At 41.7% G+C, this 27,553-nt stretch overlaps 1 protein-coding gene across 1 annotated transcript in view; it reads left to right on the top strand.

The window, feature by feature from the left end:
• The window catches only part of CARMIL1 (capping protein regulator and myosin 1 linker 1), a 361,872-nt gene that overhangs the window by 211,474 nt on the left and 122,845 nt on the right, over window positions 1-27,553 (top strand). Inside the window, exons 21-26 of the mRNA XM_040433531.1 lie at window positions 3,678-3,850; window positions 3,941-4,009; window positions 13,305-13,398; window positions 15,857-15,955; window positions 18,258-18,386; window positions 18,936-19,064. Coding sequence (XP_040289465.1) covers window positions 3,678-3,850; window positions 3,941-4,009; window positions 13,305-13,398; window positions 15,857-15,955; window positions 18,258-18,386; window positions 18,936-19,064 — 693 coding nt within the window. The remainder of the gene's footprint in view (window positions 1-3,677; window positions 3,851-3,940; window positions 4,010-13,304; window positions 13,399-15,856; window positions 15,956-18,257; window positions 18,387-18,935; window positions 19,065-27,553) is intronic.

Below are 27,553 nucleotides of genomic sequence, written 5' to 3'. Positions count from 1 at the left end.
TTAAAGGGCATTGCCTGTCATCCAATTATTTATAAAATCTTTTTCTGACCAAGATAACCATTTATTGCTTTTTTGTGCTATATCTAAATTACATATAAAAATGACCTGTAAATGATGGTTCCAAGTGGCATATCTGCCGAGTGATTCATTCCCTTTCAAGATAATTCTAGGTGACAGCCCTGAGACGCTGCCCATATTAGTTGTCTCAAGGCTTTCTCGCCAACAAATATAACTAGGGTACAATTGAAAATATGTTTTTAACAGTTTAAAGGGGTATTCCATTATTTATTCATTTTTTACTTATTTGTTTATATAATAGGAAATCATACAATTTTCTAATATACATGTATTTAAAATTCTGCATACATACCTTTCTTATGTCAGGCAGTGGACCCCTTTATGCAGAAGAATGGTATAGCCCATGGTTCAGTCCTATGTAATGTATCCATGGCCTACCTGAAACGTGGCATCAGTCATGTGACACTCTTCACATCATATAATCCCTGACATTCAGTAATCAGTGTTACATGACATACATGTGCTGGGTCAGCACACAGGACACATCAATGTGATAATTAAATAGAACTAGTGTTGGAATAATGATTTTTATTGTGGTTATTACAATCACTGTGGGTATTCAAATGGCGGCCTGTCTCTAGGTAATGTTGTAAAATGGCTGCCTGTCTCTAGATGATGATGTCATGTTGTTTTTAGTGTAAAAATAACAAATAACACACATCTGTTTTGACATGATGTTGATGTGCTGCTGCAGGTAGTAATACTGTATTCAATGTATATCTTATGTTCCCTAATACGCCACTATTCAGCTATTATATATCTGGACAGTTAACTGGAAGCCGGGTCACATGATACTTGTGAAGGTCACATGACTGACCACATGTTTATTTCTATCCAACTTTCCTTTTTGATGAACTTTACAGGACTAAAACAAGTCATACCATTATATTATAGGGATACTATATGGATATAATAAAGTCTGTGAGCAAAATTTTTAATACATGAATATTAGAATATTGTTCAAAATAATCATTAAAACAGGAATCCACCTTTAAGCAGACTACTTAAGGCATTATATTACATGGATCCTGTCATGTTGTGTCTGTGGGCAGCTTGTATAGAGCATAAGGAGCTGAGCAGATTGATATACATACAGTTGTGTTCCAAATTATTCAACCCCCAATGCTGTAAAGGGTTTTAGGGAATTTAGTGTACATTTGTAATTGTGTTCAGAATGAAATCTTACAAGGACTTTTTAAAGAACCAAATGCAACTAAAATGACATCAATTGTTTTTGTAATACAGTATTAAATGGTTTTTTTTGGGATTTCTTCATTGACACAATTATTCAACCCCTTAAAGACTACCACTCTTAAGAACAGAGGTTCATTCAAGTGTTTTCGATCAGGTATTGAAAACACCTGTGGATGTCAAGGAGCAGCAATCAAGCATAATAAGCACCAATTAGGCAGATTTAAAAGGACTGTGATACTCGGCTCCTCCTAGACATTTACTGGTGTGTTTACAAACATGGTGAAGTCAAGAGAATGGTCCAGGAAGACAAGAGAAGAGGTGATTTCTCTTCACAGGAAGGGCAATGGCTATAAGAAGATTGCAAAGATGTTAAACATACCAAGAGACACCATAGGAAGCATCATTCGCAAATTCAAGGCAAAGGGCACTGTTGAAACGCTACCTGGTCGTGGCAGAAAGAAGATGCTGACTTCGACTGCTGTGCGCTACCTGAAGCGCAAAGTGGAGAAAAGTCCCCGTGTGACTGCTGAGGAACTGAAAAAAGATTTGTCAGATGTGGGTACTGAAGTTTCAGCTCAGACAATAAGGCGCACACTGCGTAATGAAGGCCTCCATGCCAGAACTCCCAGGCGCAGCCCCTTGCTGTCTCCAAAGAATAATAAGAGTCGACTGCAGTATGCCAAAAGTCATGTGGACAAACCACAAAAGTTTTGGGATAGTGTTCTGTGGACTGATGAAATAAAATTAGAACTGTTTGGGCCCATGGATCAACGCTATGTTTGGAGGAGGAAGAACAAGGCCTATGAAGAAAAGAACACCTTGCCTACTGTGAAGCATGGCGGGGGGTCAATCATGCTTTGGGGCTGTTTTGTTTCTACAGGTACAGGGAAGCTTCAGCGTGTGCAAGGTACCATGAATTCTCTTCAGTACCAGGAGATATTGGATGAAAATGTGATGCAGTCCGTCACAAACCTGAGGCTTGGGAGACGTTGGGCCTTTCAACAGGACAATGATCCCAAGCATACCTCCAAGTCCACTAGAGCATGGTTGCAGATTAAAGGCTGGAACATTTTGAAGTGGCCATCACAGTCACCAGACTTAAATCCGATTGAGAACCTCTGGTGGGACTTAAAGAAAGCAGTTGCAGCGCGCAAGCCTAAGAATGTGACTGAACTGGAGGCTTTTGCCCATGAAGAATGGGCGAAGATACCCGTAGATCGCTGCAAGACACTTGTGTCAAGCTATGCTTCACGTTTAAAAGCTGTTATAATTGGAAAAGGATGTTGTACGAAGTACTAAGATTGAATGTCACTTGGGGGTTGAATAAAACTGATAATGATGTGAGCACAGAAAAGACATTTGTGGTTATTTCATTATAAATGTTATGTTATATTTGTCTGACTTACAAGTGCCTCTTTGATTTAATTGTAAACAAGATGACTGAAATGATCAAAATCAATGTCAAACTGGCCAAAACACTCAATTTCAGTGGGGGTTGAATAATTTTGAACACAACTGTATTTTTGTAGGAAAAGATTCAGTATAACTATTTTAAAATCCTCCCTCTCTTTAGCATAGGAGTCCTTTGGGCAGTCCTTCATATTGAATGATGGCTATCTCTGTATGCGCAGTAATACAGGGCTGTCTAGGACTGCCCACTGGACTCCTAAGCACAGCGTGATCAGGGAATAGCATACAAAATGTACTTGATCTTTTTTCATAAAACAATATAAAATTCTGCTCAGCTCCTCTTTAACATGGAGTCTGCATATTTTACACCATGTTCAACTGCATATTCTTTATATTTTAGGCAAAATATGTCTTCATGGGCTCAGCAGGGTTTTCTTGGACTAAAGCACTTGATGAACTTTGGTTTGGCTAAGCCATCGTTGTTTAGTGGGTGGGGTCAGACACCCAGAACCGCCGCTGATCAGTCGTCGACCCGTAGAACTGAGATTGCCAAAGTACCTTCAAAGTTTATTCAGTTTAGCAGCTTGGCCCCATTCAAGTGATCAGTTTTGGTCCAGCGGTTGAGACATGCTCCGATCAAACATTTATGATCTGTTCTATGTATAGGCCACCAAAGTTTTCATTCTTGAAAACCTTCTTTGTACCTCACTTATTCCTATTCTCACAACTAAAGTGATGTTAGTTGTCCAGTGCTTCAAACCGATTTCTTGTCTTTTAGGTGTCCTTGGTTAATAGCTACCAATTTATTCTATTATTAAACGTATTATTCATCGCAGTAAATCACAGCATATGAGGCCCACTTTAAACATGCTACTTTTTACCTGAGATCATTGCATTGTCTTTTATTCACACTTCAGTGTGTCCACTGGGAATTCTGCACTTGAAACTGCAGAAATGTAAGTGTAAAACATTGTTATGTCCTATTTTCTCTGCAGCCCTTGCAGTCATTGTCTCTAGCAGACTCTAAACTGAAGACAGATGTGACAATCATTATAAATGCCCTTGGTAGCAATACATCGTTGACCAAAGTAGACATCAGTGGCAATGGCATGGGTGATATGGGGGCCAAGATGTTGGCCAAAGCATTGCAAATCAACACCAAGCTCAGGTGAGTGAGATATTATATGTGAGTGAGTAGTGATTACTGACCCGTTCACTATGAGACCAAGGTTAATGTATGTGTTTTTGGTTGTGATAGGACTGTGATCTGGGACAAGAACAACATCACATCGCAAGGATTCCAGGATATATCTGTAGCTCTGGAAAAGTAGGTATAATAGTGTTAAATCAACATGTTCACACCTTGTCAGCCAAATCAGGGTCCTCTTACCTGGACCACAGATGAGGACAATTATTGAGGATTAACGTTGATATGTGCGCTCAATTCCCTGTGTAAAGGTCTCGCTGATGAACCAGCAAATGCCCGTTTGGGGAATGATCAAATCTTTTGTGTGGCACCTGAAATCATCTTTTGTTGATAGCACATCACCCTGTGTAAATAGGGATCTGATGCCAACAATCAGTCTGTATGGGAACAAACGATCGCTACATCGAGAGGCTATGGGGCCACACAGTTATGCGGCAGTTGACCGATCAGGCTATAATCGCGAACATGTGCATCGGCCGATGTAAACGACCCTTATTCTACTTATTCTCCTTATTCCACATTTTGTTTCATTATTGATAATTGATAATCAAGCACATTGAATCCCCACCACCACTGTGGCTACATGAAAGCACTACACTACAGTGCCCTAGTCATTATACTGGCACAATTTAAATAAAACCCTCATCTAATCAAAAACGCAAGGAATTACTCAGACCTTGTTACCCAATAGTCTGCGGAAAGACAAGTGTGATTTATGTAATATTTTAGCTATTACTAATGTAATAGTTTTTGTCATCAGCACCTTGTTGGATAGTATGATGACCATACATTTTGTAATCATTCCATAATTGTTCCGTTATTATAAATAAATTCACAACTAGGTGTTACCAGTTGGGGAGGGGGTGTCCCTACACAGACTGACTGTGTCCAACCTGTGTCTGACAAACCTAACACAATTTATTCTTAAATTTGTGTGGGGAATAACAGAGGGATATCACAACAGACAGTTCTAGTGAAAGATGCTCTAAATTGATTTTATGGGAAATAAAATGTATTTACTAAAGCTGACACTTCAGGAGAGTGGACAGGACCTCTTTAACCCCTTTAGGACACAGCCTTATTTCACCTTAAAGAGGACCTTTCACCGATTCTTACCCTATGAACTAACTATACAGACATGTGGAGCGGCACCCGGGGATCTCACTGCACTTACGATTATCCCCGGGCGCCGCTCCGTTCTCCTGTTATGCCCTCCGGTATCTCCGCTCACTAAGTTATAGTAGGCGGAGATTCCAGTCCCTAAGTTATGGTAGGAGGAGTCTGCCCTTGTTCTGCTCTAGCGCTGGCCAATCGCAGCGCAGAGCTCACAGCCTGGGAGGTTATTTTCTCCCAGGCTGTGAGCTCTGCAATGCGATTGGCCAGCGCTACAGAAGAACAAGGGCAGACTCCGCCTACCATAACTTAGGAAACGGAGATACCGGAGGGCATAGCAGGAGAACGGAGCGGCGCCCGGGGATAATAGTAAGTGCAGTGAGATCCCCGGGCGCCGCTCCACATGTCTGTATAGTTAGTTCATAGGGTAAGAATCGGTGAAAGGTCCTCTTTAAGGACCAGGCCATTTTTTGCAAATCTGACAAGTGTCATTTAAGTGGTGATAACTTTAAAATGTTTTGACTTATCCAGGCCATTCTGAGATTGTTTTTTCGTCACATATTGTACTTCATGACAATGGTAAAATGAAGTCAAAAAAATTTTTATTTATAAAAAAATATAGCAAATTTACCAAAAATTGGTTAAAAAAAATAGCAAATTTCCAAATTTCAATTTCTCTACTTCTATAATACATACCGTAGTAATACCTCCAAAAATAGTTATTACTTTACATTCCCCATATGTCTACTTCATGTTTGGATCATTTTGGGAATGATATTTTATTTTTTGGGGATGTTACAAGGCTTGGAAATTTAGAAGCAAATCTTGAATTTTTTTTGGAAATTTTCAAAAACCCAATTTTTACGGACCAGTTCAGGTCTGAAGTCACTTTGCGAGGCTTACATAATATAAACCACCCCAAAATTACCCCATTCTAGAAATTAAACCCCTCAAGGTATTCAAAACTGATTTTACAAACGTCATTCACCCTTTAGGTGTTCCACAAGAATTAATGGAAAATAGAGAGATAATTTCAAAATTTCACATTTTTTGCAGATTTTCCATTTTAATATTTTTTTTCCAGTTACAAAGCAAGAGTTAACAGCCAAACAAAACTCAATATTTATGGCCCTGATTCTGTCGTATACAGAAACACCCCATATGTGGTCGTAAACTGCTGTACGGGCACACGGCAGGGCGTAGAAGGAAAGGAATGCCATATGGTTTTTGGAAGGCAGGTTTTGCTGGACTGTTTTTTTTTTGACACCATGTCCCATTTGAAGCCCCCCTACAGTAGAGTAGGATCTCACAGGCTCGTCACCGGAAGGCAGCGTCACCTTCCTTAGGCATCGCGCTGCCTTCCATGCTATCGGGTCCCCCCTACAGCCGCATGGGGCCCCGATGGCACCTCCGATCACCGCCGCGACCACAGGTAAAAGCCGCAAACCGCAGGTCTCAATGGCCGACACGGGGGGGGGGGGGGGGTCACGGGACCCCCCCTGCGCATTTAGCCAATGTGCCTGCTCAATGATTTGAGCAGGCACCGGGATCCGATCACCGCCAGCCGGGCGGCGGTGATCGGAACTATACATGACGTACCGGTACGTCATGTGTCCTGAAAGGTTAAAGGTATGCGTTATACATGTATCAGCCATTCACAATTAGTGATGGCCAGTTCGCAGTGTTCGCCAACGAACACATGCGGGCTGCCATCTTGACTCACAAGTCCGGCAATGCACAGGTAAGCCCTTACCTGTGCCTGTGCGGCGAGCCGGTCTGAAATCAAATGCGGTCACCAGGAGCAGGCAGTTCTGAAAACAGCCGCTGGGGGCCTTCATCGGGCTGTTCTCGGAGCTGCCTGCTCCCGGTGACCGCATTTGTTTCAGTCTGGCTCCCGACACAGGCACAGGTAAGGGCTTACCTGTGTATCACCGGACTTGTGTTTTAAGATGGCAGCCCGCATGTGTTCGCTGGTGAACACTGCAAACTGGCCATTACTGTTCACAATAGCTGTACTTAGGCACTGAATTTATTTAAAAAGGTTTTCCTAAGTGCATTTTTTCAAAATCTGAATAGGACAAGCGATGGCAAAACATTACATTTTGAGTGCTGTCAATCCTCGTTGCTCATTCACTGCCTCGTCTCTCTGATAGTTTAGCATTTTATTTATTTTCTAAATAGCAGCAACATATTCTGTAGCACTTTCCAGAAATTTCTACTATTCACAGCAGTTTCTGTACCCAGTAGGTATTTTAGTCTTATTTCCATAACTCCGATAAGCACACACACACTAGGGCCAACTTCATAGGAAGCCAGTTAACCACCTATGGAGCATGATAACAAATCAGATTACCTGGAGTAATTTCACACTAACACAGAGAAAACATACAATCTCCATGCAGATGTCTGGTTCAAACTCAGGACCCTAGTGGAGCAGGCCAGCAGTGCTAACCATTAAAGGGTTATCCAACCCCAAAAATGCACCCCCAAATGTCCGGACCCCTCGCACAGATTGTACTTGCCTCACTCCCGGAACCTGTGTCACTTCTGATGCCTGCACGGCCGCCGCAGCATCTCGGATGATGCTAGGGAGGCTCGTTCCTGTCGAGGTCTGCTATTGGCAAAGTACATTGAAGAATGTATTGGAAGAATGGAAGAAGTCATGCCATTCCTTTTTCACCCTAGGCTTCATTATTATTCAGATTAAAAACAAATGTTGGCGGCTCTTAATGATTTATTATACTTAGTGACTGTTTAAATGGAAACTTGCATCAGAAAGGGGTATTTTTCAAACCCAATATTGATAGAAGACTTTTTTTTTTTTTGAATTTTTGGCTATATTTTCGGCAATACTATGCCATGGAAAATTAAATACAAAATATCATTCTTATGTAGCAGTCAACACGAATGATAAGACCTCCTATATAGATGGGTAATTCATTGTCCGTTTACTGCTGCTGTGACAGCAAGCCATGAGGAGTAAAGAACTGCCTGTAGAGCTCAGAGACAGGTTTGTGTGGAGACACACATCTGAAGAAGGTTAATAATAAAATATTTTTTGCTCACTGGAGCACAGTGTCCTCCATAAGTAAACTGGAGACCAAGGCGTTGGCAAGAGACCAAGAACTCAATGGTCAACCATCACCACAGCAGAGTGTCAGTGAGTTACACATGAAAGCCCGCCTGGAGTTTGAAAAAAAGCACCTAAAGGACTGTGAGAAACAAATACAGGGTGGCCTTCTGATTTGAGCCATGTTGCATTTATTTTGCGCCACTTATCGACAGAGCAGACTTGGACTCATGGGCTTTCCCCTCCTTCCCTTTTCATTTTTTTTTGCTAGTTTTTCATATTAATATGAACAAACAGGACAGTGTTGCCTTATGTGTTGGATCACTGTTCCTGACTGGTGTCCAACCCTCCGGTTACCCATGCCGTCTTCTTTTGGTTTGACGGCCTTGTGTTGTCATATTACCATTGTTTTCATCCACAGCCCTATTGTTTACCTACTTCACCTTTTAAACATCTGCCTTTTTCCAAGACAGCTTACTTACTTTTGGTTAGTGGGTCGTAGCCTGGGACAGTTAATTTACATTTTAAATTATGTTACTGGGAGACTGAGGGAAAGCTGAATGGAGAAAAGTACTGCTCTGGAGTCAGACTGGGATGAAGGTTCACCTTCTAACAACACAGTGACCCAAAGCACACCTGAGTGTCCCAGCCAGAGCCCTGACTTAAACCCAACCGAACCTCTCCGAAGAGTCCTGAAAATGGCTTTCCCCTGACAGTCCCCCTCCAACCTGACTGAGCGATGGGAGGAATGGCAGAAAATCCAGAAATCCAGGTGTGCAAACTTTGTGGTAACAGGCCTCTCACCCAGTTAGGCCACCGCTCTCTGCTCTGCACTGATGAGGGGCAATCACCCCGAAACAGCTGTCTGCAGATGAAGTGCTGGCTTATTTAATATCCGAGTCATGTCTCAAGGCTTATTTTTAGAGCTGAACATTGTCCTATAGGATAGCTGCCTTACATGTGGTGGCATTAGAGGCAGAGCTTGTTTAGGAGCCCATTTGCATCCCTTCCCTCCCAGAATTCTAGAGGAGCATGTATGGCCTATAAGTCTCCTCACGCTGATTTAAGGTGCTCTTTCCCTAAGGAGAGTTATTTCCCCCCCTGACTCGAACTTTGTGGTGTCATACCTAAGAAGACTGGAGGCTGTATTTGCTGCCAAAAGGGCTTCCACTAAGTCCTGAATAAAGGGTCTGAATACTTATTTCAATACAATGTTAATTTTTCCTCATTGAGTGCAGAATGATGGGGAAAACTTTTTTTTTAAAAATTTATTACATGGCTACATCATAACCAAATGTGAAAAAAGTGAAAGGGTCTGAAGACTTTCCGAGTGCACTGTAGACTACATGGAGTCACTTCAAAAATTATATCCAGAATACCATTCACCCATTTAAAAATTACATAGGATGCCCGCCTATAGGCTGTTAATATGTGATAAAAAAAAAAGTTGGAAGCGTCCCTTTAATGGAGTTGTTAGTGTGATGCTTACATGTCTACTACTATAAGTATCAAAGCCAAACTATATCATATTTGACAGTCCTTCTAATGAGAATACGAGCTCAATGTTGCAACTCTGCCAAATTGCATAGGTTTTAGCTAATTGGGAAGTGTTGTACTAGAATGAAATGGTTGGTAAATGTGATGGAGCTGCACAACACAAGCCTTCTTACTGATTAACAAGCTTCGCTGATTGATGGGACGGAGTAATTGTTCTCTACAACGTTATTTAGATGCCATTAATACTATTGTATTCAAAGTTTTGGCATCTCTTTGCCATTTCCTACATTTCATATGGACAGCAATAAATTCAAGGGCTTTCTGATCTTGAATTACATGTAGAGATATGAATATGCTAATTGAAATGCAAGCTCATGTTACACTCTTCAGAATGATCAGATGCAGAAAATACATACCCAGTTTACCCTATGTTCTGCTGTCGCCCCCCTTCTGCAGTGCGGCTCTGCTAGGTCTCAGCGTGTATAATTTGGCTAAGATGAAAAAAGTGTTCCCAAAATAACATTTCAGTGCAGTGCTTTTGTGTTACCTTGACAAATACTCTTGGTGGGAGAAGAACACTGGCTTCGCAGTCACATATAATGAAATGCAAATTGCAGATTAGAATGAGATTTCATATATATGTATTCGTTTGATGTTACAAAAGAAACTCAGGACTAGAAAGCACAAGATGAATAAAATAACATGGGTAGACTGAGATGAGCGGGGAATCCAATGCAGTATTTAAAGGTAGTCTCTCACCAGGAATTCACCGTTAGGTCGCTTTCCTTCCATTATTCCTTATCTCTCTGTAGGCTTCACTCCTGGTTTTGACTCTTGATCACTGATCAAACAGTGACATGTGAAAGCAGCCTTAGGGTCCATTCACACATCTGTATGTGTTTTGCGGATCCGCAAAACACGGACCCCGGCAATGTGCATTCCGCATTTTGCAGTCCGCACATCACCGGCACTATAATAGAAAAGGCCTAATCTTGTTCGCAATTGCGGACAAAAATAGGACATGTTCTATTTTTTTGGGGAACGAAAGTCCGGATCCGCATTTCCGAATCTGTGCAGCACATCGTGTGGCCCCATATAAATTAATGGGTCCGCAATTCCGTTCCGCTAAATGCGGAACAGAATTGCGGACGTGTGAATGGAGCCTTCAACTAGACTTGTAGGACTAGCTCAGATGTAGAGTTTGTGTCGGCATTAGGCCTCATGCACACGGCCGTTCTGTTTTTTGCGGTCCACAAACCGTGGATCCGCGAAAAACGGAAGCCGCCCATATTGCCTCTGGCAATTTGCGGAACGGAACGGGCGCCGGCAATATACATGTCTATTCTTGTCCGCAAAGGGAAAATAATACAATCTACACAACCTTGAACCCAAACCTGAACTTCTGTGAAGAAGTTCGGGTCTGGGTACCACATTCAGTTTTTTATCACGCGCGTGCAAAACGCATTGCACCAGAGCGATAAAAACTGAACAACGGAACGGAATCACAGTCAAAACGGACTGCAATTGTGTACCTACTCGCGCGGGTTTGCCGCAACGCATCCGGACTTTTTTTCGGACACGCTCGTGTGAAAGAGGCTTTATGCCTTATCCTGTCAATAAGGGATACATGTGTTGTTGTTTTTTTTTTTGTTTGTTTTTTTAATGGGACAACCCCTTTAACCAATTTAATAAGGACACAGATGGTGCTGGACAAGTTCATGGTATGACAGGAGTACACAGTTTTTTTTTTTTAACTGATAATATTTAAAAACCACGATGATTTCGCTTTATCGAAACCTGTACATTCCATGATGTTGGAAAATGGACAAGTTATTTTGAAGCTCGTCTATGGGAAACCTAGCCTCTTGTCAGCCCCGTCAGAACGAACCATCTACGTGATAAGACATGACTGATTTATTTGCCATCTTTATATAATCACTTTGTGGGCACAAATATTAAATGATTTTTCAGCGAAATGTTAATGTAAATTAGATCTCGCAGAGCAGAAGCTAGTCACAGTGTCTCCCAGATTTCCTGCATGATGTCCCATCTACTGTTGTGATCTCTTTTAATTGCTTGAGGTATTATCTGCTCAGAAGCTAGCTGGATTGTCTTCCTCAGAGGTGATTTATGGAGAGGGATAGTGGCACTGAATATCTAATCCCGGTATCCTGTCACACTTTCTTCTGCAAATTGAATGCTGGCAGGCTTAAAATGCAGGACAGACGTCTTTTGTAAATGAACTGTTATAATGAATGAACGTTCAGCATTTAAAGGAGAAACTGGGTTTATTTTCTGTGTATTGAACAATAAATAGTAAATATGGTGATCTTGTACAGCGTGTACCGAATATGCTAATGCGGCACCGTGTATACTGAATATGCTGATTCTTCACAATGTAAATTATTTGGTTTCATATTAACATGTAGGATGCATACATATACTAGATCTTAGAGCCGAGGTAGCTTATCACCGCTGTCACCTGGTCCCCAAATCACAAGGGAACACAGGAGCAGGTTTACCTACAATGAGCAACACTTTATGGTAAATCTGCTTTACTAGAAGGTTCGCAGACTTGATATTGGGGGTGCTTGAGTAATAATAGGGGCTATAGAGGATGCAGTTGTGTTCAGACAAGTATTCTTGGGGAGCCCATATAAAACATGAGACCAGAAGACCTGCAAGTTCTCAGTGCAGAGGCACGGTGATATACTGTAGCATGCACACAGTAACATAGTTTGCAAGGATGAAAAAAGGCTTACAATACGTCCAAGTTCAGTCTACGGATTATTGGCCCTGAGGAAGGCAGAAACTGACAAGGCAATAACCAGTTTTTCCCATTTTAGGGAAAATAATACTTCCCAACTCCTAATCTGATGATCAGAATAACTAGGCTAATGAAAATCTCCAGTAATCTAGTAACTATAATGTCTAACTATATCTGTCATGTTATTACACTCCAGAAATGCATCCAGGCCCCTATTGAACTTTTTTTTTTTTTTTAACGAGGTTAACTTCACATCCTTCTCTGTTAGAGAGTTCCAGAGTCTCACTGCTCTTACCATAAAGAACCCTTTATCATAATTTTGATTGTATCTCAATATAGAAACGTTTGCTGCATGTTTTTAGTCTATGTAGAACCTATACTGCATGATATCATCATGTATGGTGCCACCTCGTTGGGTAGTGGGCCCAGTACAGCTGGACACTTGTTTGTCAATCATTTCTTTTCAGAAACAGCTCAGGTCTTTTTTGAACATCATTTGTAAACATAATATGCTCTATGTCACTGAACTGAAGGGATCAAAGAATTCGTATTTTTCATCTATATAATGTTATTTATGATTTAGCACAATCAATGGGATGTGTTAAAAGGGTTTTCCAAGACTTTCAACTCATGACCTCTCCTCTAGATATGTCATAAGTATCTGATCGGTGTTGGTCCGACACCCGGGACCCCCGCCAATCAGATGTTTGAGAAGGCCCCAGCGCTCTTGCACCTGGGCCACATGACTGATGAACGTGACGTCACTGGCCTAGGCTAAGTCGCGAGAAGGCCGCGTCGCTGACATAAGTGCCTCCTCAAACAGCTGATTGGCGGTGGTCCCAGATATTGGACCCGCATAGATCAGATACTGATGACCTATACAAACGAAATCACAAATACAGTAAAAGTGGTCATTCTGAACGTTATCCAGTGCTGTGCATTGTAAGAATATGAACTTTGTGTTTTAGGAATTATACATTGAGGTTCATGCCTATACCTATCAATGATGCTTCCCAAGCACTGAAGACTAACCCAGAAAAAACAGAGGAAGCCTTACAAAAGGTAAGTTGATTTGGTCTGGCGTATTGTGCCTCAAAATAAAATGCATGGCTTCCACTCCATTCACTGTCTGGGGATGGATGAAACTTCCCTGGAAATCAGTACTATATTCTGGTTCAATACCATACCTAAGATCACTTCTGAGAGCTAAATGTAGATCTATTCTTAAGTATATTAGTCACATAAAATGTGCTAAGATGCACAGTTTTAGGGTCTAGTTGTTTTAAGCCATAACAGGAATGCTAAAATTCAGCCATATTATACCCATCTGAAGTTGGCAGTGGAGGCGAACCTATGGCACGAGTGCCAGAGGTGGCACTCGGTGCCCTCTCTGCGGGCACCCTCACCCTGGAAAAAGTCTATGGTGTGCCAATATACCTTAGACTTTTCCAGCCATTCATCAGCGCAGGGCACACTATTAACAGCACAGGCAGCACATTGAATGTAGACAGGCTATTATAGCTAAATGATAAAGTACATGGAAGATATACTATACTGGACTGTAGTATTCTGGTTAAATTGCCGTGTTGACACTTTGCGATAAATAAGTGGGTTTTAGGTTGTAGTTTGGGCACTCGGTCTCTAAAAAATTTGCCATCACTGGCTTAGGGTATGTTCACACAAGGATTTTGCAGAGGCTAAATTCGCTGCACATGCACATTCTGCGTCAGAAAAAGCCGTGGTTTCTACCATGTTTTATTTTTTATTTTTTAAGCTTGGATGCTGCACGCTGACCTAATTGCGGTTCAGCACCATAGAATGGAGCTAAACCATGAACGGACACCCACCGTGCCTTCCATGGTGTCTGTTCAGACACCCTAAAGAGAAGGGACATGTCCCTTCTTGTCATGGCTCTAAACTGTGTTCATGCAAATCGCAGCACAAACTACCATTGACAAAAAATGAGAGGCAGACCGCACACGGCCACCACAGGAATTTTGGTGTGAAATGTATGCCAAAATTCCGCCAGCGAAAGGCACTGTGTGAACAGGGTTTTCCAGCACTTAACTACTGATGACCTATCCAACTCCTGACACCCATGCCAATTAGCTATTTTCAGTGAATGGGCAACAGCACTGCAGTAACCAGGTATTGCCACTACACAGTGTATGGGGCTGTTGAGTTCTGGCGCCTGGTTCTGACATCACAGCTTCTGAAAACAGCTGATTCATGTGGTTGCTGGTAATTGGACTCTCGCCAATCTCATATTGATGACCTATCCTACACTATGGAAAGGTTGTTAATATTTAAGTCTTGGAAAACCCCTTTAAGGGTTACTTGTTTTAGAGACATTGAGAAACACTACTGTTTGATGAAATGGGCAAGTACAGTTCGAAATATTTGGTGATTATTATTTTCTTTTTTTTATAATATCCTTTCATGGTTCCAGTTTACCTTTATATAATAGGATTAAAGGGGTTGTCTCACTTCAGCAAATGGCATTTATCATGTAGAGAAAGTTAATACAAGGCACCTACTAATGTATTGTGATTGTCCATATTGCCTCCTTTGCTGGCTGGATTAATTTTTCCATCACATTATACACTGCTTGTGTCCATGGTTACGACCACCCTACAATCCAGCAGTGGTGGCCGTGCTTGCACAATGTAGGAGAAAGAGCCGGCTTATGTGCACTCCTGTGGTCCTGGTCACCAGAGAGGGCACAAATAGACTTATCACTCTAATAACTCTTTATTCTGTCGTCATAATCATAGACTCCTCCATGTGACATCACAGTGCCAGAATTTATTCCCTGTCTCCAATAAAAAATGACCATGTGCACCCCTCTGCAGACACATCCATTCCTGCCTCCTACATAACCAGTACAGCAGTGAATTATTATTCTCCATCAGGAGTAATAGTTTTATTAGCTTCTCAGTTGGGTCTTACATCAGAAGCAGGCTTTATTTTCTAAAGTGGTTTTAAAAAATATAATCTGTTGGATTGACCCATTGAAAGACTGGGCCTGCCCTGAGGGTACTGACTGAGGGGACTATAATGTCCTCATTTCTGATGCTGTGACATCACTTGATGTGAGGCAGAGCTTATTGATCAACCAAATGTGATGTAACAGAAAGTGATCCACTAGGGCTTAATAACCTCCACAGCTGCCATCCTTCAGGCCGTGCAAGCCCAACCACTGAGTCCTCCTCAAATATTGAGTTAGAGAGATACATATATATATATTTGTAGTATATATGGCTTCATGTTCTTGACTTCTTTTTAGACCACTCATTTCATTAAGTCTGTTAAAGAAGAAATCAATTGAAAGTCATTAGAAGTTGTTTAGGTAATCTACTATTGCAACCGTTTTCCCTTTTATCTTAGACAATCAGGATCTTTCTAATGAAATGCCATTTTGATGAGCTGAATAATCTACTCACAGGGATACATTTTGTGTTTGCTGTGGTAATAACAGGTTCATTTGATGTCATTAGATTTATTTTTTTCTCTCCCTAAGATTGAAAATTATTTGCTGAGGAATCATGAGACCAGAAAGTACCTTCAAGAGCAGGCCTACAGACTGCAGCAGAGCATTGTTACCAGCACTACACAGCATGTAAGCTTGCCGCGTTAAATGTCAAAATAGGCCTACTAGTTGCCTGTAGGAAGTCTGCATACAATATGTACTTATATTTTCTGTCTCTTTTTCATTCAAATTTGATAATCATTCTTTATTTATATGGTAACATTTTTGCTGTGTGATGAGTGAGAAGCAGAATATGCAATTTTGTATCCATTGTCAACGGTCTTTAACCTGGGGTTACACTGAAGGTAAGTCCAAAAGGTCAGCTGCCCACTGCAAACTGCTTCTACCAATTTTTCATGCAGCCATTGGCTGAAGAGTGTGGTAATAGCATGCAGATGGCATCGGTGCAGCCACTTCTTTAGCCCTTTAAAGCACATTTTTGTTCGAGTTGAACTTTGTCCACAGATATTCTTCCTATCTCTCCTACAAGGTTCGATCTCGGTCATAAAGAAGGGCCTACTCCGCCACCTTGTCTGCCTCCCAGACATTGGAAGACCACTGTAGTTCGCACAGTTAGAGTGCTTGGTGGAACTAGATCTCACTGAGCGCTGAGGATGGGACCTGTCAAGTGGAGCGCATGAGGCTTCCCTGGACCACCTACAAGCAGGGTCCCGTCTACTTGGCTTTAAGGAGCAGGATGCGGCGATATTAGACCTTTTTGACTTGGGGTGTGCGATAGGGGAAAGGAGAGGCCCGATATTCCTCAAGTTGTCTTCTCAAACCCCCACCCCGTAATCGCCGCCCTCGACTTCAACAACACCCCCTTTCTGTCCCAAAGATTTTTCAACTCTTTATCTTCTCTCATTTCAAAAGAGCCAAGGGTTATAGTGATACTACTAGAATTTAACAAGCCGCATCTGCATTCCAGAGGAGTTTCTAGAGGGCTGAGTTGCATGCAATCTTGTGGACTGCAACTGTCTAGCACTGCAAATCGTCTGCATAAGCGTTAGCTTAAAATAATACTAAGTATAAGGGTCCATTCACACGTCCGTTGTTTCTTTCCTGATCTGTTCCATTTTTTGCGGAACAGATCTGGACCCATTCATTTTCAATGGGTCCTGAAAAAAATCGGACAGCTCAATGTCTGATTTTTTTTCAGGACCCATTGAAAATGAATGGGTCCAGATCTGGTCCAGATCTGTTCTGCAAAAAACGGAACAGATCAGGAAAGAAACAACGGACGTGTGAATGGACCCTTAGTCAGTTGTTGTCCATATGGTTTTGAATTAATTAACTGTTTAAAATATTTCTGTATTGCAATCAAATAACTACAAGCCTGCTCTTCAAAGGCCCATACATAGTTATGCTTCCTTCCCAACAATCGGCCGCTTAGTCGGCCTGTGTCAATCCAGCTTAAGACTCTGTTCACAGTAGCATCATGGTTTTTGACTGTTTTATGACAGTTTTGACTGATCAGTTGGGTAGATGTGGCTAATCCCGTTGACTCGGCTATGTTCACAATTTCTATGAGGCATTATGGTGTTTTTTTTTTTGCTCTGGATAGAATTTTGCAGTAGACTGCAGTATTCTGGCTGTCAAAAGCAAAGCAAACAGAATAAACTCTAACGTTAGGCTGGTTTCACACTAGTGTTCGTTAGATCCGGCAGTTTGTTCTGGCAGGGAACAGTCTGCTGGGTATCTCTGGATCCTGGATAACTATAATGGGGACCGACAGAGATCTGGCCTCAGTCTGGCAAATATTCAGAGAATCGGCTGGACTAGAACCGCTGCGCTGTACAGATAATTTAACTTGCTAGGCTTCGTGCACATGGTCATGTCTGCAAACAATGGATCCACATAATACGGATACCTTCTGTGTGCATTCCGCATTCTTCTTACTCCCATCAATAGAAAGGATTATTGTTGTCTGCAATACAAACCGGCATAGGACATGTTCAACAATTTGTGGAACGACCACATGGAACCACCAGAAATATAGATTAATGCATGGCCTTGTAGAAATGAATTGGTCAGTGTACAATCCCCAAACAATGCAGATAGCACACGTATGAAAACGGGTCATGTACATGAGGACTTGCCATCTTCTAAATGAATAGGGGTTCTCAAGAATGGTCTGCCTACTGTAATAGCAGTACATAGGCTTTAACAGGGTTACCCAGGTTCTAGATGTTGATAACTTGTGTTTAGGGTATGTCATCAATGTCAGATCGGTGGTAGTCTGAGCTGGAAGCACAACTGCGTTAGTTGCGTAGTGGCCCTGCCGGTGCACTGCAGATCTGTTCCCATTCAAGTGAATGGGATTGAAGTAATTTTGCTATACATACAAATGTTCCAGACTTGTTTTTTTCATAACTGACTTTCTGCTCTACAGATGATTGACCGTATTTGTGTCAAAGTTCAAGACCACCTAAACTCGCTAAGAAACAGTGAGATTGATTTTGTCATAGAAGATGTCAAGTCTGCAGAGAGACTCATGCGTGATGCTAAGAATTCAAAAACAGTACGTACTGCGGGTGTTGAATGGTTAAGGCTAGTTTCACACTAGCGTTGTAGGATTCCGGCAGGTAGTTACGGATCCGTCTCACAAATGCATTGAAATACTGGATCTGTCTCTCCGGTGTCATCCGAAAAAACTGATCCGGTATTTATTTTTTTCACATTTTTAAAGGTCTGTGCATGCACAGACCGGAAAAAAACAGATCTTTCTATGCAGCAATTTCCTGAACACTTGGTACCGGACCTGGCATTAATACATTTCAATGGAAATTAATGCTGGATCTGGCAATCCGGCAAGGGTTTTCGGAATTTTGGCCGGAGAAAATACAGTAAAAGGGATGGAACGGAAGACATCCTGATGCCTACTGAATGGATTGCTTTCCATTCAGAAAGCATTAGGACAAAACTGATGCGTTTTTTTCCGATATTGAGGCCCTGTGACGGAACTCAATACCGGAAAACTTTAACGCTAGTGTGAAAGTACCCTTAAAATAGTTTTACCTGGAAAATGTAACCGTAATCCTTATTTATGCATCTTTCTTGTGTGTTGCAGCTTTTGCCTAATTTGTATCACCTTGGGGGAGCAGCATGGGCTGGTGCTAATAATTTACCAACCCCAATTCAAGAGACTTTGGAGTCAATGGCAGGCGAAGTCACCAGAGTTGTAGATGATCAGTTAAAGGTATTGATGTTTGTTTTGCATTTTCATTGCATTTTTACTGGAAATACTATGGGCGGACAGAGCCATGACAATGCTATTAATTTTACTAAAGGTTTCTGTTACAACAGAAGATATTTTGCTCGAAATAAGCACCAAACGACAATATAACATGTTAGTCATTGCTCATTTAGCTCAATTTATATGGAGCAAAAATCCCTTAGGGACTTACAATTCCATTATTGTCAGCAGAACCTCCCAGTATGTGCGGCCAACAACTGATCCTCAGCTGCCACATAAATAAACCTGCATTCAACCAACAAACAAAGTCAGGTGATTGGTGGCATGATGAGATGAGCAAATCAAATTCGTTAAAAATTTCCCAAAATCTTCTCTTTCAACCGAATCCAAAATTTATCAAAATGACATCCGCTATTTTTACATATAAGGATAAGAATCAGGAGAATCAGAGGATCACATGACCCTGTCCCGGTGCAAAATGACTTGCAGTCAGCCAGTCATGAGAAACTATAGCAGTCATGTCATTGACATGTCAGGGGCACCGTAAAAGATCCCAGCCAGGGGCTATCTACTTTTTCTGGTTGGTTGAGATCTTCCTGCTTCTGCAGTAACGTCTATGAAATCTACTATCAAATTTGCTTCCAAGAAGTAACTTGTCATTTCTCGATTAATCACAGATAGAACATATTCCTGTTCAAGGAATCGTATGGTAGAATGTGGTCAAAAGAACAAGGGATCACAGTAGTACCATCATTCTAAAATATAACTTTTATTAATAGCGTATAAGAAGACAAAACACCCTTATAATTAATATTTAAGAAAAATACAAAAGAAAATTAGAATAGTGGACTCTGGGGTCAGATGGAGGTCCCTAGTGCAGGGTATCTGCAGTATGGTAGGTAGATGTTAATGGGACCTAATGGGAAAATATCCCTAGTTCTAACCCTGGTGTTGGTGGAGCCCTGCCTAGATACGGAATAGCCGCCCCGATAGGGGCGATCCCGTTTCTCGTACCTCCTGGTGTCCCTGGTTAACCCCTAGCAGGGAGTGGATACCTATTCCAGGGGTGGGACCCTGAAGAAATGCCAGAGCTAGTCTACACAATAGAAAAAAATAATAAAGTGATTATTGTGAATGCCCAATGTGGATATACAGACAGAACCATACAAATATATGTGAAATATAATAATATCAATTTGTCCAATAAGGTCCCTACGCGTTTCGCCTGGTTGGTGTCAGGCTCATCAGGGGACATACATGGCAAAAGAGTGCCTATCACCGAGAATAATCACCTAAATAAAACAAATATTTCTAAAGACATCCAGATTGAGTCAGATAGTATTTTTCTCTCTTTAATGATAGTTTGAGAGATGGGCACATATGGAGAAGAAATACCTATAGTGCACAATGCTAGTCAATCCCTAGATGAAGTCAATGTAGTTACCGTACCAGAGATCATTAACTAAATATAGAATGATCCAAGATGATCCGGAACCATTCATGTGTCTAGTACAGTAAATATCGGCCCGTCTTTTATATACCAATTAATATATTCGAGGTATATCACCAGCACCTAAGAGGATAGTCAGATTCTACCCAATTGGTGTAAAACAAACCACAGGTTAAGCCAATAAAGTATGCTGAAGATAGCACTACCACCCCCCCAATAGTGTGGGTGGTTTAATGTTCATTCGATTAGCCCATATGCACTAGCATCATTTACATGCAGCAACCATGGTCAGTATTAGCTGATAAGATATAGTTAGGGCGATACTTGCGTGCCCATGCATGGCTAGTTGCGTGGCCCAGTGGTGATATTGCGGGAATAGGGATGCCGAAGTTGATGGCGGCGTCTCGGGCCCCAGATCCTAGTTGTGTCCGGTAGATAGGCGGCACAATCTTACCGGCGTTGCTGCCTCTTAAAGCATTGCTATTTCCGGGTATGGCGTCACGTGATAGGATCACCTGATGTGAATGCCCAGGTCGCGTCTGACGTCAGACGCCGAAGCCGTGACTGATGTAGATGCCAGAATAGCGTCTGACGTCAGACGCCAGAGACGTGGACACGTGACCAACCGGTAATGGTGTGTCGCGTCTGACGTCAGACGTTCCCGCTGTGTGGGTGACCCCGGTCGGATGATTCTAAGTGCCGGCCGGTCATGTGAACATGATGTAGATCCGATTACATGGCAAGTCCCAACAAGAATAGATAAAAACGGAACCGGAAAAAGATAGTAGGATTACTTAATAGGTACTATTTAAGCATATCCCATTGCATTAAATCTATGGTCATATAATAGGATATTATAATGAAACACCCACTGGGATTGTTGAATGTGCAACTATTCTGGTCTACCACATTGATCAATTAATAAATCAGTGCCGAATAGATAGGTAATTTAAGCAATATAAGGGTGGTTGGCAAATATACAGTTGGGGTCCATTGTCAGAACGACTACCCCCAATATTTGATAAACATAATGATATAAAGGATATGATGATCCTCAGACATAATAGAATAGGACGTCTTAAATAAAGCACGCAAAATCTATGGATTCATTTAGACCCGCTGGTGTAGCGGTGTCCAATCTAAAGATCCACCTAGATTCCTTTTGTTTCAATAGTTTGTCTAAGTCCCCGCCCCTTTTGGACATTTTAATTGCCTCAATCATAGAGAAGTGTATGGTGTTGACAGATCCAGCATGTCTATACCACACATGTCTTGAAATTGGTTTATCCCTTTTATTGCGAATATCACCAATATGTTCAAGGATCCGTTTTTTGAAAGCCCTCTTCGTTTTACCAATATATTTCAGTCCACAGTCACATTGAGCCATATATATCACTCCAGAAGTGTTACAGTTGGCGAAACCACGGGTGTGGTAGACGTGGTCTCCCTGGCTGTTAGAAAAGGTTTTGCCTGGAGATATAAAAGTGCAGGCTTTACATTTGCCGCACTTGAAAGTGCCCACCTGTCGATTGGACAGCCATGTGTTTTTTTCATCTGGGGGCTCAAAGTGACTGTGGACTAACGTGTCACCAACATTGCGCCCACGTCTAAAGGTTATGGCCGGATTTTCAGATAATACCTGAGTAAGATCAGGATCAGTTTTTAGTAGAGACCAATAACGATTTAGGATGTCTCGGACCTGTTGGGACTCTGAATCATAGGTGCCCACTATTCTGATTGGTTCTGGAACAGTTGTTTTCTTGATTTGCGGATGTAGTAAGGACATACGATCCCTCGAATTTGCCCAGTCCCAAGCTTCATAGAGGCAAGGATTTGGGTAGCCCCTCTGTTTAAACCGTTCGAAAAGCTTAGATGCTTCATGGTTAAAATTTTTCTTATCAGAACAGTTCCTTCGGACTCTTAGGAACTGGCCCTTTGGGATACCCCTTTTAAGGGGGGTAGGATGGAAACTCTCCCAACGCAAAAGACTGTTTGTCGACGTCTTTTTTCTAAAAAGGGTCGTCCTGATGTAATTCTGTTCGTCTCTTTCAAGGCACACATCAAGAAAATTGATCGTGTTACGGTGTATTTCAAAAGTGAAAAATAAGCCAATGTGATTCGAGTTAAGTATGTCCATGAATTCCTGGAATTCACTAGCTGTCCCAGACCATAGAAGAAAGATATCGTCTATGAATCTGGACCAGAGTGTGATATACCTGGTCCAAGATGTCATAGATTCACAAAATACGACTGTATCCTCCCACCAGCCCAGGAGTAAGTTGGCATACGTGGGTGCACAGGGGCTACCCATCGCAGTACCCCTGAGCTGGTGGTAGAAGCGGTCTTCAAAAATGAAATAATTGTGTGTAAGAACAAAATTCAGAAGCTGAAGGGTAAAATGATTATGCTGCTTCAAGTCCACAGATCTAGAGTCTAAAAAATATTTGACAGCTGATAGGCCCTTATTATGAGGGATTGAGGTGTATAGTGCCTCGACGTCTATTGATGCGAACCAACTGTCAGGTTCTATGGTAACCCCCTCAACTCTTTGCAATAGATCAGTCGTATCCCGTAAATATGAGGGAAGTGTAGAGACAAAGGGACGTAGAACATGGTCAATATATACACCTGCATGATGGGTTAAACTCTCAATGCCCGATACTATGGGGCGTCCTTTTAAGGGACTAGTGCCCTTATGTATTTTTGGAAGCCCATAGAACGTAGCAATTTTAGGAGTAGTTGGTAGTAGATATTCAAATTCCTTCCGGTCGATGCACCTGTTCTCCAGACCTTCATATAGAGTCTGGGATAATTCTACTCGAAACCTGTCAGTGGGATCCCCCCTTAGGACTAAATAGTTGTTTTTGTCCATGATCAATGAGAGGCACATGTCTTTATATTGCTGTAATGAAAGGACAACAATATTCCCCCCCTTGTCCGATGATTTAATAATAATGTCCCTATTTGTGCTTAGGTTTCGTAGGGCAATCATCTCTGCTGGGGTATAGTTTTTATCAAAGGTGGTGTGGTTCATTTTTTCTAAGTCCCGTGTGACTGATTTTAAGAAAATTTCTATGTTTGCATCGTTCAATGTTTTGGGTGGCATCTTGATGCTTTTATTCCTGAGGGTGGTGAAGGGGCCCTGACCCTTAGGTCGCTCATTTTCTTCCAAGAGATGTATAAGGGTGTCAATACCCTCTAAGTCCCCCATTTCTACACCCAATTCCCGACATCTATGTTGATCTGATGATATAAAGATTTTATGCCAGCGTAATTTCCTGGCAAAGAGTTGTATGTCTTTAATCCAGTCAAAACAGTTAAATTTCGTGGTGGGAACATATGTAAGTCCTTTCCTTAAAATAGATATCTCATCCCTGGATAATATTTTCCCTGAGAGGTTAATAATTAGGGTATTATCAGTGGATGACCAATCTATTTTTTGGTATTGTGTGACTGGGTTGGTTGACGTTCTCTCAATGCATACGTGTTTGGTTGTGACTGGTCTAAAAAAGCCGTAGTCGTTGTTATGGGGGCAGGTATGACGGACGATGTAGTATACCCAGAGGAGGGTCCAGATGTAAATCCCTCCTGTTCTGGTTGTTCGTGACATGCCCTCTCTCTGTCTCCTGATCCCCCTCTGTTCCGGGGTCCCCATGATCTTGATGGGTAACCCCCTGTGGGTTGATCGTTCCTCCAATTAGATCTGGGGGCTGAGTATCTATTACGTCCCCTATAGCGACCCCTCCCTCTCCAGTTTGATCTCTGATTAGGATACTGTGGTCGATGAGTCGAGGACTCTGGGTCTGAACTCTCCAATTCAGAGGCCGATGTGTCAGTAATGGAGCCCCTTTGACCCACCCCCGTGGTGAGATAGGCTGTGTTGTTTCTAAATTCAGTTAGGTCATTAGTGAATTGTCTATGTTTCCGTTCCACTAAATTAGTTCTAAATTTTTCTATATTGTTTTGTAATTCAAGTTCTTTTTTGGAAAAGTCAATATGATCCTTGAACTTCAGCGCGGTCTCTGTTAGAGCTATTTTTTTCTGTTCTAACTGTTCGATATTGCTTTTTTCTTGTTCCAGCAACAGTCGCATGAATCTAACTGAACTTGCTGTGGCCTCAGTTTCCCATTTACTCAACAATTCGGGGGTGCTGATCCGTGCCGCGGGTCGTATATAGATTCTAAGACCACTCGGTACGATGGAGTTTTTTATATAATTATCTAGGGATTGGATCTCCCACCACGTCTTGATGTATTCCTTATGAGTATCATACAGGTCTTTGAAAATACTTTTGATCGAGGGGCTTGTGATACTTGACAAAGTTAGTTCTTTATCTGAGAATATCTCACTGGCCTCGGTTAGCCACCTATCCTCATTTGTTTGCGTGCTTAAAAAGCCGGCCATTACTGAGATATGATAATAGTTAGATGACTGATATGTTATAAGGTTATTTTTTAAAACAAAATTAATCACAGATAGAACATATTCCTGTTCAAGGAATCGTATGGTAGAATGTGGTCAAAAGAACAAGGGATCACAGTAGTACCATCATTCTAAAATATAACTTTTATTAATAGCGTATAAGAAGACAAAACACCCTTATAATTAATATTTAAGAAAAATACAAAAGAAAATTAGAATAGTGGACTCTGGGGTCAGATGGAGGTCCCTAGTGCAGGGTATCTGCAGTATGGTAGGTAGATGTTAATGGGACCTAATGGGAAAATATCCCTAGTTCTAACCCTGGTGTTGGTGGAGCCCTGCCTAGATACGGAATAGCCGCCCCGATAGGGGCGATCCCGTTTCTCGTACCTCCTGGTGTCCCTGGTTAACCCCTAGCAGGGAGTGGATACCTATTCCAGGGGTGGGACCCTGAAGAAATGCCAGAGCTAGTCTACACAATAGAAAAAAATAATAAAGTGATTATTGTGAATGCCCAATGTGGATATACAGACAGAACCATACAAATATATGTGAAATATAATAATATCAATTTGTCCAATAAGGTCCCTACGCGTTTCGCCTGGTTGGTGTCAGGCTCATCAGGGGACATACATGGCAAAAGAGTGCCTATCACCGAGAATAATCACCTAAATAAAACAAATATTTCTAAAGACATCCAGATTGAGTCAGATAGTATTTTTCTCTCTTTAATGATAGTTTGAGAGATGGGCACATATGGAGAAGAAATACCTATAGTGCACAATGCTAGTCAATCCCTAGATGAAGTCAATGTAGTTACCGTACCAGAGATCATTAACTAAATATAGAATGATCCAAGATGATCCGGAACCATTCATGTGTCTAGTACAGTAAATATCGGCCCGTCTTTTATATACCAATTAATATATTCGAGGTATATCACCAGCACCTAAGAGGATAGTCAGATTCTACCCAATTGGTGTAAAACAAACCACAGGTTAAGCCAATAAGTCATCCGACCGGGGTCACCCACACAGCGGGAACGTCTGACGTCAGACGCGACACACCATTACCGGTTGGTCACGTGTCCACGTCTCTGGCGTCTGACGTCAGACGCTATTCTGGCATCTACATCAGTCACGGCTTCGGCGTCTGACGTCAGACGCGACCTGGGCATTCACATCAGGTGATCCTATCACGTGACGCCATACCCGGAAATAGCAATGCTTTAAGAGGCAGCAACGCCGGTAAGATTGTGCCGCCTATCTACCGGACACAACTAGGATCTGGGGCCCGAGACGCCGCCATCAACTTCGGCATCCCTATTCCCGCAATATCACCACTGGGCCACGCAACTAGCCATGCATGGGCACGCAAGTATCGCCCTAACTATATCTTATCAGCTAATACTGACCATGGTTGCTGCATGTAAATGATGCTAGTGCATATGGGCTAATCGAATGAACATTAAACCACCCACACTATTGGGGGGGTGGTAGTGCTATCTTCAGCATACTTTATTGGCTTAACCTGTGGTTTGTTTTACACCAATTGGGTAGAATCTGACTATCCTCTTAGGTGCTGGTGATATACCTCGAATATATTAATTGGTATATAAAAGACGGGCCGATATTTACTGTACTAGACACATGAATGGTTCCGGATCATCTTGGATCATTCTATATTTAGTTAATGATCTCTGGTACGGTAACTACATTGACTTCATCTAGGGATTGACTAGCATTGTGCACTATAGGTATTTCTTCTCCATATGTGCCCATCTCTCAAACTATCATTAAAGAGAGAAAAATACTATCTGACTCAATCTGGATGTCTTTAGAAATATTTGTTTTATTTAGGTGATTATTCTCGGTGATAGGCACTCTTTTGCCATGTATGTCCCCTGATGAGCCTGACACCAACCAGGCGAAACGCGTAGGGACCTTATTGGACAAATTGATATTATTATATTTCACATATATTTGTATGGTTCTGTCTGTATATCCACATTGGGCATTCACAATAATCACTTTATTATTTTTTTCTATTGTGTAGACTAGCTCTGGCATTTCTTCAGGGTCCCACCCCTGGAATAGGTATCCACTCCCTGCTAGGGGTTAACCAGGGACACCAGGAGGTACGAGAAACGGGATCGCCCCTATCGGGGCGGCTATTCCGTATCTAGGCAGGGCTCCACCAACACCAGGGTTAGAACTAGGGATATTTTCCCATTAGGTCCCATTAACATCTACCTACCATACTGCAGATACCCTGCACTAGGGACCTCCATCTGACCCCAGAGTCCACTATTCTAATTTTCTTTTGTATTTTTCTTAAATATTAATTATAAGGGTGTTTTGTCTTCTTATACGCTATTAATAAAAGTTATATTTTAGAATGATGGTACTACTGTGATCCCTTGTTCTTTTGACCACATTCTACCATACGATTCCTTGAACAGGAATATGTTCTATCTGTGATTAATTTTGTTTTAAAAAATAACCTTATAACATATCAGTCATCTAACTATTATCATATCTCAGTAATGGCCGGCTTTTTAAGCACGCAAACAAATGAGGATAGGTGGCTAACCGAGGCCAGTGAGATATTCTCAGATAAA

This window comes from Bufo bufo, chromosome 5 (assembly GCF_905171765.1).
Source record: "Bufo bufo chromosome 5, aBufBuf1.1, whole genome shotgun sequence".
Classification (NCBI taxonomy): domain Eukaryota; kingdom Metazoa; phylum Chordata; class Amphibia; order Anura; family Bufonidae; genus Bufo; species Bufo bufo.
This window is presented reverse-complemented; position numbering and strand designations above follow the sequence as displayed.